Source organism: Oryx dammah, unplaced genomic scaffold, assembly GCF_014754425.2.
Source record: "Oryx dammah isolate SB20612 unplaced genomic scaffold, SCBI_Odam_1.1 HiC_scaffold_11232, whole genome shotgun sequence".
NCBI classification, from domain to species: domain Eukaryota; kingdom Metazoa; phylum Chordata; class Mammalia; order Artiodactyla; family Bovidae; genus Oryx; species Oryx dammah.
Genome location: NW_024080625.1, coordinates 4,000,846 through 4,013,970, shown reverse-complemented (window position 1 = coordinate 4,013,970; position 13,125 = coordinate 4,000,846). Strand labels below are relative to the sequence as shown.

General features: G+C 32.5%; 1 protein-coding gene across 1 annotated transcript in view; it reads left to right on the top strand.

Annotated features, from left to right (window-relative positions):
• LOC120861255 (AT-rich interactive domain-containing protein 2-like) overlaps positions 1-13,125 on the top strand; it is a 155,722-nt gene that overhangs the window by 67,516 nt on the left and 75,081 nt on the right. The window contains exons 4-5 of the mRNA XM_040236879.1: positions 2,063-2,281; positions 5,670-5,737. Coding sequence (XP_040092813.1) covers positions 2,063-2,281; positions 5,670-5,737 — 287 coding nt within the window. The remainder of the gene's footprint in view (positions 1-2,062; positions 2,282-5,669; positions 5,738-13,125) is intronic.

The window sequence follows — 13,125 nt, the reverse complement described above, 5'->3', positions numbered from 1 at the left end:
TGAATTGAGTATATGGTGGCATCTGTTATTCTTCAGTAGCAAACAGACCAATTCCAAGATCATATTGAAAGCACAACAAGACTGTGACAGATGTTGAATTATGGGTTCCAGATTTTTATTTCTGTTGGAAATTTGCCTGAAAATTTTGTGGAATCTAAAGACTTAAGTATTGCTGAAACTTGGCATCTCATGATCAGTTCCAGTGTGCAATAAATAACAAAACGTATTTCTATGTTCACAGAAGTTACATTACATTTTCCCAAGATATTTATGTTATATATGAGAAATTTAATTTTTCAAGATTATAAGACATGAACAATGTATTGTTATTCAACCTTAAATATTATAAAGAATCTATGTCAATTCATTTATAACTGTATTGTGATACTTAATGGAGAAATTCCTAGAACATTTTAATATTGAAGAGGTATCTCTTCAAATATCTATTGGGAAATGAAGTTTCTTACCTACATGATTTTCTTCTGTGGAATGTTGTGACAATAGATTCCTATTTGCATTCCATTTAGTGACATTCTTAAAAGATTTTTTTTCAAATCCATATTTTTCTGAAATGTTTTGTGTAGCAGTTTTCTAATTCTTGTTTCTTTCCTTTTCCCATTACACTAGTTAGATCTTTATATGATAAATGTATTAGGGGTGTATGTCTCAGGACATAGCTGCCAAGGCCTAAATTATACCAGTTTAGAGTCAGTAATTATAAAAATACAACATTTTCTAATATATATATTATGATTATATATTAGTTTTCTGTAATCCTATCTTCCCTATCTTCAAAGTTTTAAAAATGTTTCAATTCTCCTACATAAAATTTTAGTTAGGAAAAGATTTGTTAGAACATGAAAGTTTGAACTGTAAAGGTAAAAATTTATAAATCAGACTTCATCAAAATTAAACCTTCTGCTCTTTGAAGACATTGTTGAGAAAATGAAGAGGGAAATCACTCACAATCTGGAAGAAGATATTTACAAAACAAATATTAGATAAGTGGCTAATATTCAGAATATTTTAAACTGACAGTACCAAGTGCTGACACGGATGCGCCCAAGCACCAAGAACTTTCATGCATCCCTGATGGAAAGACAAGATATTACAGCTACTTTGGAAAACTTTTACAGTTTCTTACAAAGTTAAACATACATTTTGTATGACCGAGCAATCCAAGAGATGTGAAGAAGTATGTCTGCACTAAGTCCTGTATGTGAATGTTATTAGCAACTGTATTCAGAAGTGCTAAAAACTGGAAACAGTCCAGATGTTCTTCAGCTAGGGAGTGGATAAACAAATTGTGTTATAGCCGTAATATAACAATAAAGACATACAACCCATAGCAATAAAAAAGAAGCAGTTACTGATACATACATTAAAATGTGTATCAACCTCAACATCATTTTGCTAAATGAAAATAAATCAGAACAAAAATATAAGTATTGTGTGATTCTGTTTATTTGGCATTTTGAAATGAAGTAGATCACTGGTTGTTTATGGATAAAGGGGGACAGATCAACTACTAAGGAGCATAAAGAAGCTTTTTTGGGATGATAGAAATACTCCCTTATCTCCATTGCAGTTGTGGTTAAAAGACTTTCAGAACTCCTAGAACTGTAGAACTGAAAGCATGAACTTTACATTTTAGTTAAATGTCAAAAAAATCTTCCTGAAAAAGTAATAATCCTCCCAAAACTGGGTAAAGAAGGTAGGCAATGTGTTTTGAAACATGATGTTGTTAAAAATTTCAAAGGAAACAGGCTTTCTGGCTTATAGTACTTAAAAAATCAGGAAAAGTTCCTTGAAATGCAAGAATAAATAAAATAATGATACAATAGTTTGGCAGTGATATCAAAGAGAATATATATATTTCTTGTATTTTAATACTTTTTGAGGAGTGTAATTTTCACGATTTCAAAAATTGGACTCTAAACTTCTACTCAGTTTATATTTTATAAAAGAAAGCAAATTTCTATCTTGTATTTAGAAGATACTAACCAAAATGATCTCTAGTCCTTGATATACTTATAACAATGTTGTTTTTTGTCTTTGTCAGATTATCTCCGTCAAAGTTATGGGCTATCTATGGACTTCAATTCGCCAAATGATTATAATAAACTGGTGCTTTCACTATTGTCTGGACTCCCAAATGAAGTGGACTTTGCTATTAATGTATGCACTCTCCTGTCAAATGAAAGCAAACATGTCATGCAACTTGAAAAAGACCCTAAAATCATCACATTATTACTTGCTAATGCCGGGGTGTTTGACGACAGTAAGTTTTAGGCTTAATGTATTATATAATCATTCTGTTAAAGATGTTTAGATTTTTTTGAAAGGTTTTTAAGGAAAAAAAGTATTATTAGTCAATATAATAGCATTCTTAATTTGCTTTTATTATATTAAATGTATCATTTAAAATAATGTCTGGATTTTTTTAACCTTATATATTTGAATAGATTAGATATTTAACCTCATTAGAGCTTTCGAAATTAAAATGCTGCATTTTTCTTAGAATAAATGTGGGTTTATTGATTTGAGATTGTTTGATACAAACTTCTGATAGAGAAAACTAGACCTGTAAGAAATTATTTTCTGATGTCTCTTTCTGCAGGTGTATAGTTAAAATTTTTAACTAAATAATTTAGGTCAATGCACTTGAAAATTTGCTGCATAATAATCAAAATAAGGATTATCAAATATTTCATAGTTTTACTTGTAAGATTTTCTAGTCGTAGGTTTTTATAGATCAGGTTCTTTGTTTTCTGTGAAATTATCTCAAATCTGGATTACTCTTCAGACCAAATTGCACAATTCTGTAATTGTAGTTTAATAGGACTTTAAAAAATAGATTTTGAAACTTTTTCCTGCTCATAATTTCTCCTTTTAAAATACCTATGTCAGTTGAATGTTATTGATAGAAAGTTTATTCTTGCTTCTCAGTCTTCCTTCTACCCCAACACCATTGTAACTTCTTTTGCCAGAAGTTTATTCTATTAATAGATTAAGGTATTGGTACATTTTGCAATTATTTTATCATATAGGAAATTATATAGAATAGTCTAAGAATTTCTTGTAATATTTCATAGGTATATGAGTATTTTTGGTTTTGTCTTTAAATAGCAGCATGTTTGCAAATGAGTTAATTTTTCTGTAGTTTTCAAGCATGCTTTTATTTGGGATTATCTAAATAGGATTCCATTTTTCTTGTTGTTGTTGGCTGTGTCACGCAGGTTATGGGTTCTCAGTTCTCCAACCAGGGGTTGAACCCAGGTCCCTCAGCAGTGAGAACAGAGTCCTAACCACTGGACTGCCAGGGAATTCCCTAAGTAGGATTCCTTAAAATCTGACATTATTTATTTTATATGAAGACATTTTGAAATTAAACTAAATTGAAATTAGCTTCTTAAACTTCTGAAACTATTTTTTGTTACATGGAGGAGGAACAAAGATCAGCACTTAATCAGCTTGTATTGTAACTGTGAAGATCTAACTTTCGTGGATTTCCACCTCACTTTTATGTTCTTTGCTTCCTAATATTTCATCTTGATCTTTTAAAGACATTTTACAGCATTTAATACAGAATGGAGTTTAAAATTGGTTCATTTTTAGAAATCTTAAAATGAAGTCTTTAAAAAGAATAAATATTCTCAGACCATAATAATTTTGGTGAATTCTTACCATTTAATCATTGGATAAGGACTTCATTTGTATATACATGATAAACTGAGTTTACCAGTTTTAATGCATTGAAGTGTGACATTCTTTATCACGTTTTAAAATCTCAGACTAAATTATTATGTAGTGTAGCAATCATTAATAATTAATATTAGCAAATGCTATTTGAGGAATGTTTCTTTTATTTCAGTAGTCAGAATTTAGAGTTCCAGAGTATATAGGGACTTTATGAAGACCATACACTATTAAAACAGTGGTCTTACATTATGAAAATATTAAGGGTATGTATGATTATATATATATTTCATTAGGCTCTTAAGAGGTTTTGAATTTTTTTAGGCATAGAATTTTAATTGAGAGAAAATATAAATACCACTTCTTTTGAATGTGTGGGATGTTTTTACATGATATGTGTTTGAAGAAGTATAATAAAAATTCCATGTGACAAAAATTTAATTTTTCCATCTTATATTTGCATTCAGTATTCTTTTCCCATGGAATTTTTCTTTGTACGATTTTCTTCAGGACAAATAAAATCTTGTCTTTCTTTAGAAGTGTATGGACTTTATTTTTCTGATTTAGCTGCTATGTATGTATACATTTGATGAAACTCTTCTTTAGGTCACTGTAGTTAAATTTATTTATTAAAAACTTCACATCTACCCTTTATATTATGTTATGATTCTAATATCATTATAATGTTAAACTGTTTCCATTCCTCACCCTTTTTAATATTTTTTTAATGAAAAGTCTTATTCTTACCTAAGTATTTACAAATTTTATTTCAACTCAATAGTAAGTAAATATTACTTGGCTTCCCTGGTGGCTCAGATGGTAGACAATCTGCCTGTAATGCAGGAGACCCAGGTTCAATTCCTGGGTCGGGAAGATCCCCTGGGGAAGGGAATGGCAACCCACTCCAGTATTCTTGCTTGGAGAATTCCATGGACAGTGGAACCTGGCAGGCTACAGTCCATGGGGTCTCAATGAGTAGGACATGACTGAGTGACTAACACACACAATATTAAGTAAATATTACGTCTGTAATTAAAGGTGTGATAAGACTACAAACATTCAGTAAATCTTTTACAACAGAAAATACATCCATATGTTATCCTTGTTATTAACACATCCATTAAGAAGGCTTACTTTTATTTTTTTGAAGAATCAAATTCATAAAGCTAGTTTTTCTGTTAACATTTGCCTCTATGTAGTTTTCTTCTTCATTTGAAAACCAGTAGCTTTCATTATAGAATGTAGATAATTATGATAGTTGATGGAAGTACTTACCTGATTTTTAAAGGGTGATGCCTATTGTGTCACAGTGTAGAAATTTGTATTATATGACTTTAGTGTTTAGTCCCATCACTGACAAAGTGAGTTAGCAACATAGAGATTAAAAAAAAAAGGCATAACATGTATCTGTATACGTCAACCTTTGTTGTGAGAGGCGGGGGTAGTGTGTTATTAAGAAGAAGCTTTTGAAAATAGATGGTTTGACTTTCCTCCTAAAACATCTTTATCAAGAAATATAAATCAGCTATATGGCTTAGAATGTTATCTAAAGATATTTTCCTAAAGAGTGCCTTGCCCATTAATATTTCAAATATAAATTATATAATTATCTTTGAAATGAATATTTAAGATTAAAAGTTTGGGAACCTAATAGTAATAGCATCAGTTTGACTTTTTAATACTTTTTCTTCTACAAATCAAAACTAATGCAGAATAATTATTATTGTCTGTGTATTATGAAAGCCAGTTGTGTGTTTTTAGAGTGTGACAAAAACTTTCTTTAAATTCTATAATTTAAAAAACTGTATTTCAAGAGAAATTATCATGACTTTCTATCATTTATTATGAAGCAATTTTTAATGAACAAGGTATCTTTAGGTGTATTTTTACTGTTTTTCCAAACCTATCTATTCAGGAACTAAGTGAAAGAAGTAATTTCATATTACTGAATATGCTATTTGTTCTTTTAGCTTTAGGATCCTTTTCTACTGTATTTGGAGAGGAATGGAAGGAGAAGACTGATAGAGATTTTGTTAAGGTAATTCATATAAATTTAAATACTGAAACGTTGCTTTATATGTAGCCAAAGGCCAAAGGTCAGTTACTTATTTTTATATAAGAACTGTGATTAGGCTGAGTAAAAAATATTTTAGAATAGCTAATAAACAAATGAAGTTTTCATTTTATCCTATATTGATTTCTGAGAAAGATAAATCTGTAACAAGCAATAAATCTGAGGATACTCAGACTTAAGTAGCAGTTTGGGTAATTTCCTTAAGATTATTTTTCAGTTTACTTAATCATTCTTCAGCTGTGTAATATGCCACTTGATTTTTTTTGTTAAGTTTAATTATAGTGACTATGTTTTAATTTCTAGAAATTCTCAAATCTGTATATATACAAACACATACTTGATAGTGCTAATATCTAAGCCTCCTGTGACTCCGATTCTACTAACTCTGGTTGATGGTGAATTATTCCTTTGTGTTTTTCTAACGTTGCTTTATAAATTTCAGCAGACTTATTTATGGAGGATTTTTGTACAGATTGGCTGGAAAGTATTTTTTCCTTTCTCTGTTGCTTTTGCCAGTCACTTAAAATACTGATCAGAATGACTTTATATTGATTTTTTTATTGGAGATTTTTCTGATTACTCTGATAGTGAAAACAAAGTCATGGGAATTGTGAAGCAGGCTAGTGGTGAAATACATTATGGATTGTTTTTAACTCAAACCTCAAAACAGTCCCTTTTGTCTCCCTTTCTTTGAGGGTATTAAACCTTCAAATTTCTCACCATGATATAGACTTGCCTTTTTAATTCTCAACTTAACAAGCTAACCCAGAGTTCTGTATTACCCCATCACCTCTTGATTGAAGTTAGGCAGATAATTGCTTTAACTCTAGAAAACTGGTCAATAAACATGTGCAAAAAAAGTATATTAAAGTAACACATGCAATCACAGTGAGGAATAGAGTTGTCAGTATAATCACTAATCACATGAAATCAAGAAGACATAAATATGTTGAAGATAAACGATCACATCTGTTATATATTTTCATTAATTTCTAGTATTTTATTCTACATACTGTATTCTTTGGGTTTAATTCTTTTCACTTTTTCTAATTTCTTGAGCTGGTGCTTGGAGTTACTGATTTTTGTTTCTATTTTTTCTAATATATATATTTAAATTCATAAAATTCCATCCTAGCACACTTTAACTTTGTGCTTCCAATATTGATAATTTCATATCATTGTTATAACTCATTTAAAAATATCTTCTAATGTCCATTATGTTTTTCTCTTTAAGAAAATGGATTATTTAGATGGGAATTTTCTCAATTTCCAAAAACATATGAAAAACTTCCTAATTTCCTTTTTTTTTTACTAATATCTAACTGAATTTCAGTATGTTTAGAGAGACTGTTGTGCTTAGTTTTTAATCTTTGAAATATTTTCACCCATTACTTTGTAGCTTAGCATTTATCATTGTACTTTGCAGATAAATTTTTACACCTTGAAGGTTTGTGGCAACCCTGTGTTGAATAAGTTTATCAATGCCATTTTTTCCAACAACATATGTTCATTTCATGTGTCTGTGCCCATTTTGATAATTCTCTCATTATTTTAAACTTTTTAATTATTTTTTTTCTTATTGGGTTTGCTAAAAGGTTCATTTTGGTTTTTTCTGTACAATGGCCTTCGTAGTGCTTAGTTGTCTTTAACTTTATTTGAAACAATTTTGGTAGATTGTGCTGTGACAGCTGTCATATTGGCATGGATTAAAAAAAGCTTAACAAAACTGGTGAATTTTTGTATAGCCATTTTAATATTGAAGATGGAAGAGAAAACCAACATTTTTGGCATATGATGCTTTATTATTTCAGGAAAGGTAAAAATGCAACAGAAACACAAAAAAAGATTTGTGCAATGTATGGAGAAGGTGCTATGACTAACTGAACATGTTAGAAGTGGTTCATGAAGTTTTCTGCTACAGATTTCTCACTGGGTGATGCTCCTCAGTTGGGTAAACCATTTGAAGTTGATAGCGATCAAATCAAGACATTAATTGAGAACAGTCAGTGTTATGCGGCTGCTGCTGCTAAGTCACTTCAGTTGTGTCCAACTCTGTGCGACCCCATAGACGGCAGCCTACCAGGGTCCCCCATCCCTGGAATTCTCCAGGCAAGAACACTGGAGTGGGTTGTCTCCAATGCATGAAAGTGAAAAGTGAAAGTGAAGTCGTTAAGTCGTGTCCGACTCTTAGCGATCCCATAGATGGCAGCCCACCAGGCTCCTCTGTCCATGGGATTTTCCAGGCAAGAGTACTGGAGTGGGGTGCCATTGCCTTGTCTGAGTCAGTGTTATACCATGCAGGAAATAGCCAACATATTCAAAAGATCTAAAACAAGCCTTTAAAGTCATTTGCACCAGCTTGGTTATTTTCATTAGTTAAGTGAATAAAATCTTCTTGACCATATTTCTGGATGTGATTCTCTGCTTAAACATAATGAAAACATTCCATTTTTAAAGCACATTGTGACAGGTGATGAAAAGTGAATACGGCAAAATAATGTGGAACAGAAGAGAATATGGGGCAAAGCAAAATGAACCACCACCAATCACATGGAAGACTGGTCTTCATCCAGAGAAGGTGATGTTGTGTATATGCTGGGATTGGAAGGGAGACCTCTATTATTGGTTCCTTCTGGAAAACCAAACTATTAATTCCAACAAGTACTACTCAATTAGACCAACAGAAAGCAGCACTTCACAAAAAGTGTCCATATTAATCAACAGAAAACACATAATCTTCCATCTGGATAATGCAAGAACATGTGTTTCTTTGATGACCAGGCAAAACCTGTGATAGCTGGGCTAGGACATTAATTCATCTGCCATATTCATCAGACATTGCACCTTTGGATTTCCAGTTATTTCCATCTTTACAGATTCCCTTAATGGAAAAAATTTCTCCAATGGGAAAAAGTTTCCTCGAAGACTATAAAAGGCACCTGGAACAGTTCTTTGCTCAAAAAAGAGAAAGTTTTCAGACGATGCAATTATGCAATTACCTGAAAAGTGACAGAATTTAGTAGAACAAAATGGTAAATACGTTGTTCAATAAAGTTCATGGTAAAAATGAAAAGTATGTTTTTTATTTTTACTTAAAAACTGAAGGGCCTTTTTGCCAATCCACTATTATAGTAGTTTTGGTAATGTATCATCTTTGATTTTGCTACTGTGACTTACTGAAGGTTCAGATGATGGTTAGCTTTTTGTTTTTTAGCATTATTTCCTAATCAGAGGAGATCCAACCAGTCCATCCTAAAGGAAATCAGTCCTGAATATTTATTGGAAGGACTGATGCTGAAGCTGAAAACTCCCAATTCTTTGGCCACCTGATGCGAAGAACTGACTCATTGGAAAAGACCCTGATACTGGGAAAGATCAAAGGCGGGAGGAGAAGGGGCCAAGAGGATGAGATGGTTGGATGGCGTCACCGACTCAATGGACCTGAGTTTGGGTAAACTCTGGGAGTTGGTGATGGACAGGGAGGCCTGGCATGCTGCAGTCCATGGGGTTGCAAAGAGTCGGACACAAGTGAGCGACTGAACTGACTGGCACTTTTTTTGAGCATAATGCTATTGCACACTTAATAGACTATAGTAGAGTATAAACATAAATATTATAGGCACTGGGAAACCAAAATGTTTGTTTGGGTTGACTTGCTTTATTATGATATTTAGTTTATTGTGGTGGTCTGAAACTGAACCTGCAATATCTTCAAGGTATGACCTGTATTCTGAAGTTGTTAGGTGCAAGTGTCTACATAAGTCACTTAAGCCAATACAGTTAATCATTAAAAAAAAATTTTTTTTTTATTGGAGTGTAGTTGATTTACAGTGTTGTGTTAGTTTCAGGTGAATAGTTGAGTGAGTCATTTTTATGTATACATGTATCCATTCTTTTTTACATTCTTTTCTCATAGGTTATTACAGAATATTGAGTAGAATTCTCTTTGCTTTTCAGTAGGTCCTTATTAATTATATATTTCATCAAAATACATAATAATAGCGTGTATATGTTAATCCCAGTCTCCTAATTTATCCCCTCCACCCTGCTTGCAACTTTGGTAGCCATAAGTTTGTTTTCTACATTTGTGACTCTCTTTCTATTTTGTAAATATGTTCGTTTGCACCTTTTTTTTAAAGATACCACATATAAACAATATCATATGATATGTCTTTGTCTGACTTACTTCACTTGGTATGATAATCTCTAGGTCCAACTATGTTGCTGCAAATGACATTTCATTCTTTATGGCTCAGTAAATATCCCATTGTGTGTATATATATATACACCATATATTTATGCATTCCTCTGTCAATGGACATTTAGGTTGCTTCCATGTCTTTGCTATTGTAAATGCTGCTCCAGTGAACATTGGGGTACATGTATCTTTTTGAATTATGGCAACAGCATTGGATATTTATATTTCCAGGGCAATACTGTCTGTTTCATCTGTTTATTTCTTCATTTATGAAGATAAATATGTTAAAAGCACCCAGTTTGATTGTGGAAAATTCTTAAAGAGATAGTAGTACCAGACCACCTTACCTGTCTACTGAAAAACCTATATGCAGGTCAGGAAGCAACAGTTAGAACCAGACGTAGAACAGTTGACTGTTTCAAATCAAAACTGTTGAACTAGTAGGGCAAGGTTCATGGATGTATGAACCTTGGGAATGGAATATGACAAGGCTGTATATCATCATCCTGCTTACTTAACTTATATGCAGAGTACATCATGTGAAATTCCAGGTTGAATGAATCACAAGCTGGAATCAAGATTGCTGGGAGAAATAACAACATCAAATATATAGATGATACCACTCTAATGGCAGAAAGTAAAGAGAAATTAAAGAGCCTCTTGATGAAGATGAAAGAGGAGAATGAAAAAGCTGGCTTAAAATTCAGCATTCAAAAAATGAAGATCATAGCATCCAATCCTATCACTTCATGGCAAGTAGAAGGGGAAGAAACTGGAGGCAGTGTCAGATTTTATTTTCTTGGGTTCCAAAATCACTGCAGATGGTGACTGCAGCTGTGAAATTAAAAGATGCTTACTTCTTGGAAGAAAAGCTATGACAAACCTACCCAGTATATTAAAAACCAAAGACATTACTTTGCTTACTGAGAAAGGTCATATAGTCAAGGACATGGTTTTTCCAGTAGTCATGTACAGATGTGAGAATTGGACCATAAAGAAGGCTGAATGCCACAAAATTGATGCTTTCAAATTGTGGTGCTGAGGAAGACTCTTGAGAGTCCTGTGGACAGCAAGGAGATCAAACCAGTCAATCCTAAAGGAAATCAACCCGGAATATTCATTGGAAGGTCTGATGTTGAAACTGAAGCTCCAGTTCTGTGGCCACTTGATGTGAAGAGCCCATTCATTGGAAAAGACCCTGATATTGGGAAAATTGATGGCAAGAGGAGAGGAGTGGAAGAGGGTGAGATGATTAGTTAGCATCACTGACTTAATGGACATGAGTTTGAGCAAACTTCAGGAGATGGTGAAGAACAGTGAGGCCTCACGTGCTGCAGTCCATGGTGTCGCAAAGAGTCAAACATGACCTAGCAACTCAACAACAACCTCTTTTTGATTATGGTAACACAATCATGATATTTGTATTTCCACACCAATACTAACTGTTTCACTTGTTTATTTCTTCATTTATGAAGAGAAATGTGTTAAAAGCACCCATTTTGGTTGAGGATGTATTTCTTTATCCTTATAGTTCTATAAAGATAGTATTTTCACATTTTGAGAATGGGTTATTTAGTGCACACTAGCTGTTACATCCTTCTGGTTAATTGGACATATTATAAATTAATGGTTAATTGGACACATTTTTACAGTTAAGTCTCCTTTTTCCTTTTTTTCCCTTTCTTTTTTGGTCTGATGTTGTTCAGTCCTCAAGTCATGTCTGACTGTCTGCGACTCCATGAAGTGCAGCACGCCAGGGTTCCCTGTCTTTCACTATCTCCTTGAGTTTGCTCAGACTCATGTCCATTGAGTCAGTGATGCCACCCAACCATCTTATCCTCTGTCACCCCTTTATCCTCTTGCTCTCAATCTTTCCCAACATCAGAATCTTTTCCAGTGAATTGGCTGTTTGCATCAGGTGGCCAAAATATTGGAGCTTCAGCTTTAGCATCAGATATTAATATAACTATATATAAATGTGTGTGTGTGTATCAGCTTCCTTTTAGTTGATATTTATATGTTCTTATTTTATATTCAACCTCTTTTATGTTTATATTTTAGATCAGTTTCTTGGTAAATAACATGTATTTGGGCTTTTTTTTTTTTTTTGGCTTCCCTGGTGGCTAAGACAGTAAATATCTGCCTTCAATATGGGAGACCTGAGTTTGATCCCTGGGTCGGGAAGATTGCCTGGTGAAGGGAATGACTACCCACTCCAGTATTCTTGCCTGGAGAATTCCATGGACAGAGGAGCCTGGCAGGCTACAGTCCATGTGGGTCACAAAGAGTCGGATACAACTGAGTAACTGGCACTTCCACTGGACCTTTTACCTCTTAGTTGGAAAAACTTTGATTTCAAATTGGTGTACTTATTCCATCTACTTTGAGTATAATTTTGATACATAATTATGTTTAAATTTACCATGTTCTGAATAGGTTTCTAATGTCTTGTTTGGTTTTCTTTTCTGTCCTCCTTTCTTACTTTTTTTGAATTGATTGGACTGAGTATTGTTTATTTTTTACTATTGTGCCCATTTAGATTTTATATACACTTATTCTGTTTTCTTGTTGATCATATTAGTGATATTTTAACCCTTACTAATTTTAGTGACTAATAGTAACAACAATTTAATAAATGAGTACTTACCTTATTTTTTATTTACATACAATTTTTGTTGTGCAGTGTTGTTTTTTCAGGTTTCTTAAATAGAATCTTAGACCATTGATTTTAGATTATTTATCTTGTCTTGTATCAGTATATAAAGCTATCAATACCCTCTATAAACAACTTTAAATATTTTCCCACAATTTTATGTTGTCATTATCATTTAGTTTATTTCCCTTGTGATTTCTTCTTTGACTCATGAGTTATATAGAAATGTTTTATTTCTGTTTTCAAACTACCTTTTATTATTATCATTTACTGTTATTATTATTACTGCTTTTTAACTGCATTCCACTTTGTCAGAGAACATCCCATATGATTTCATTCTTTTTTAATCAAGACTTGTTTTATAGTTCAGCCTATAGTCTTTCTGGTGGATGTCTTATGCATACTTGAATGGAATGTTTTTTGGATGTAATATTTGTTGATAACAAATACAGAGTGTTGACAGTGTTGTTCAATATTTCTGTATCATTGCTGTTTTTCTAT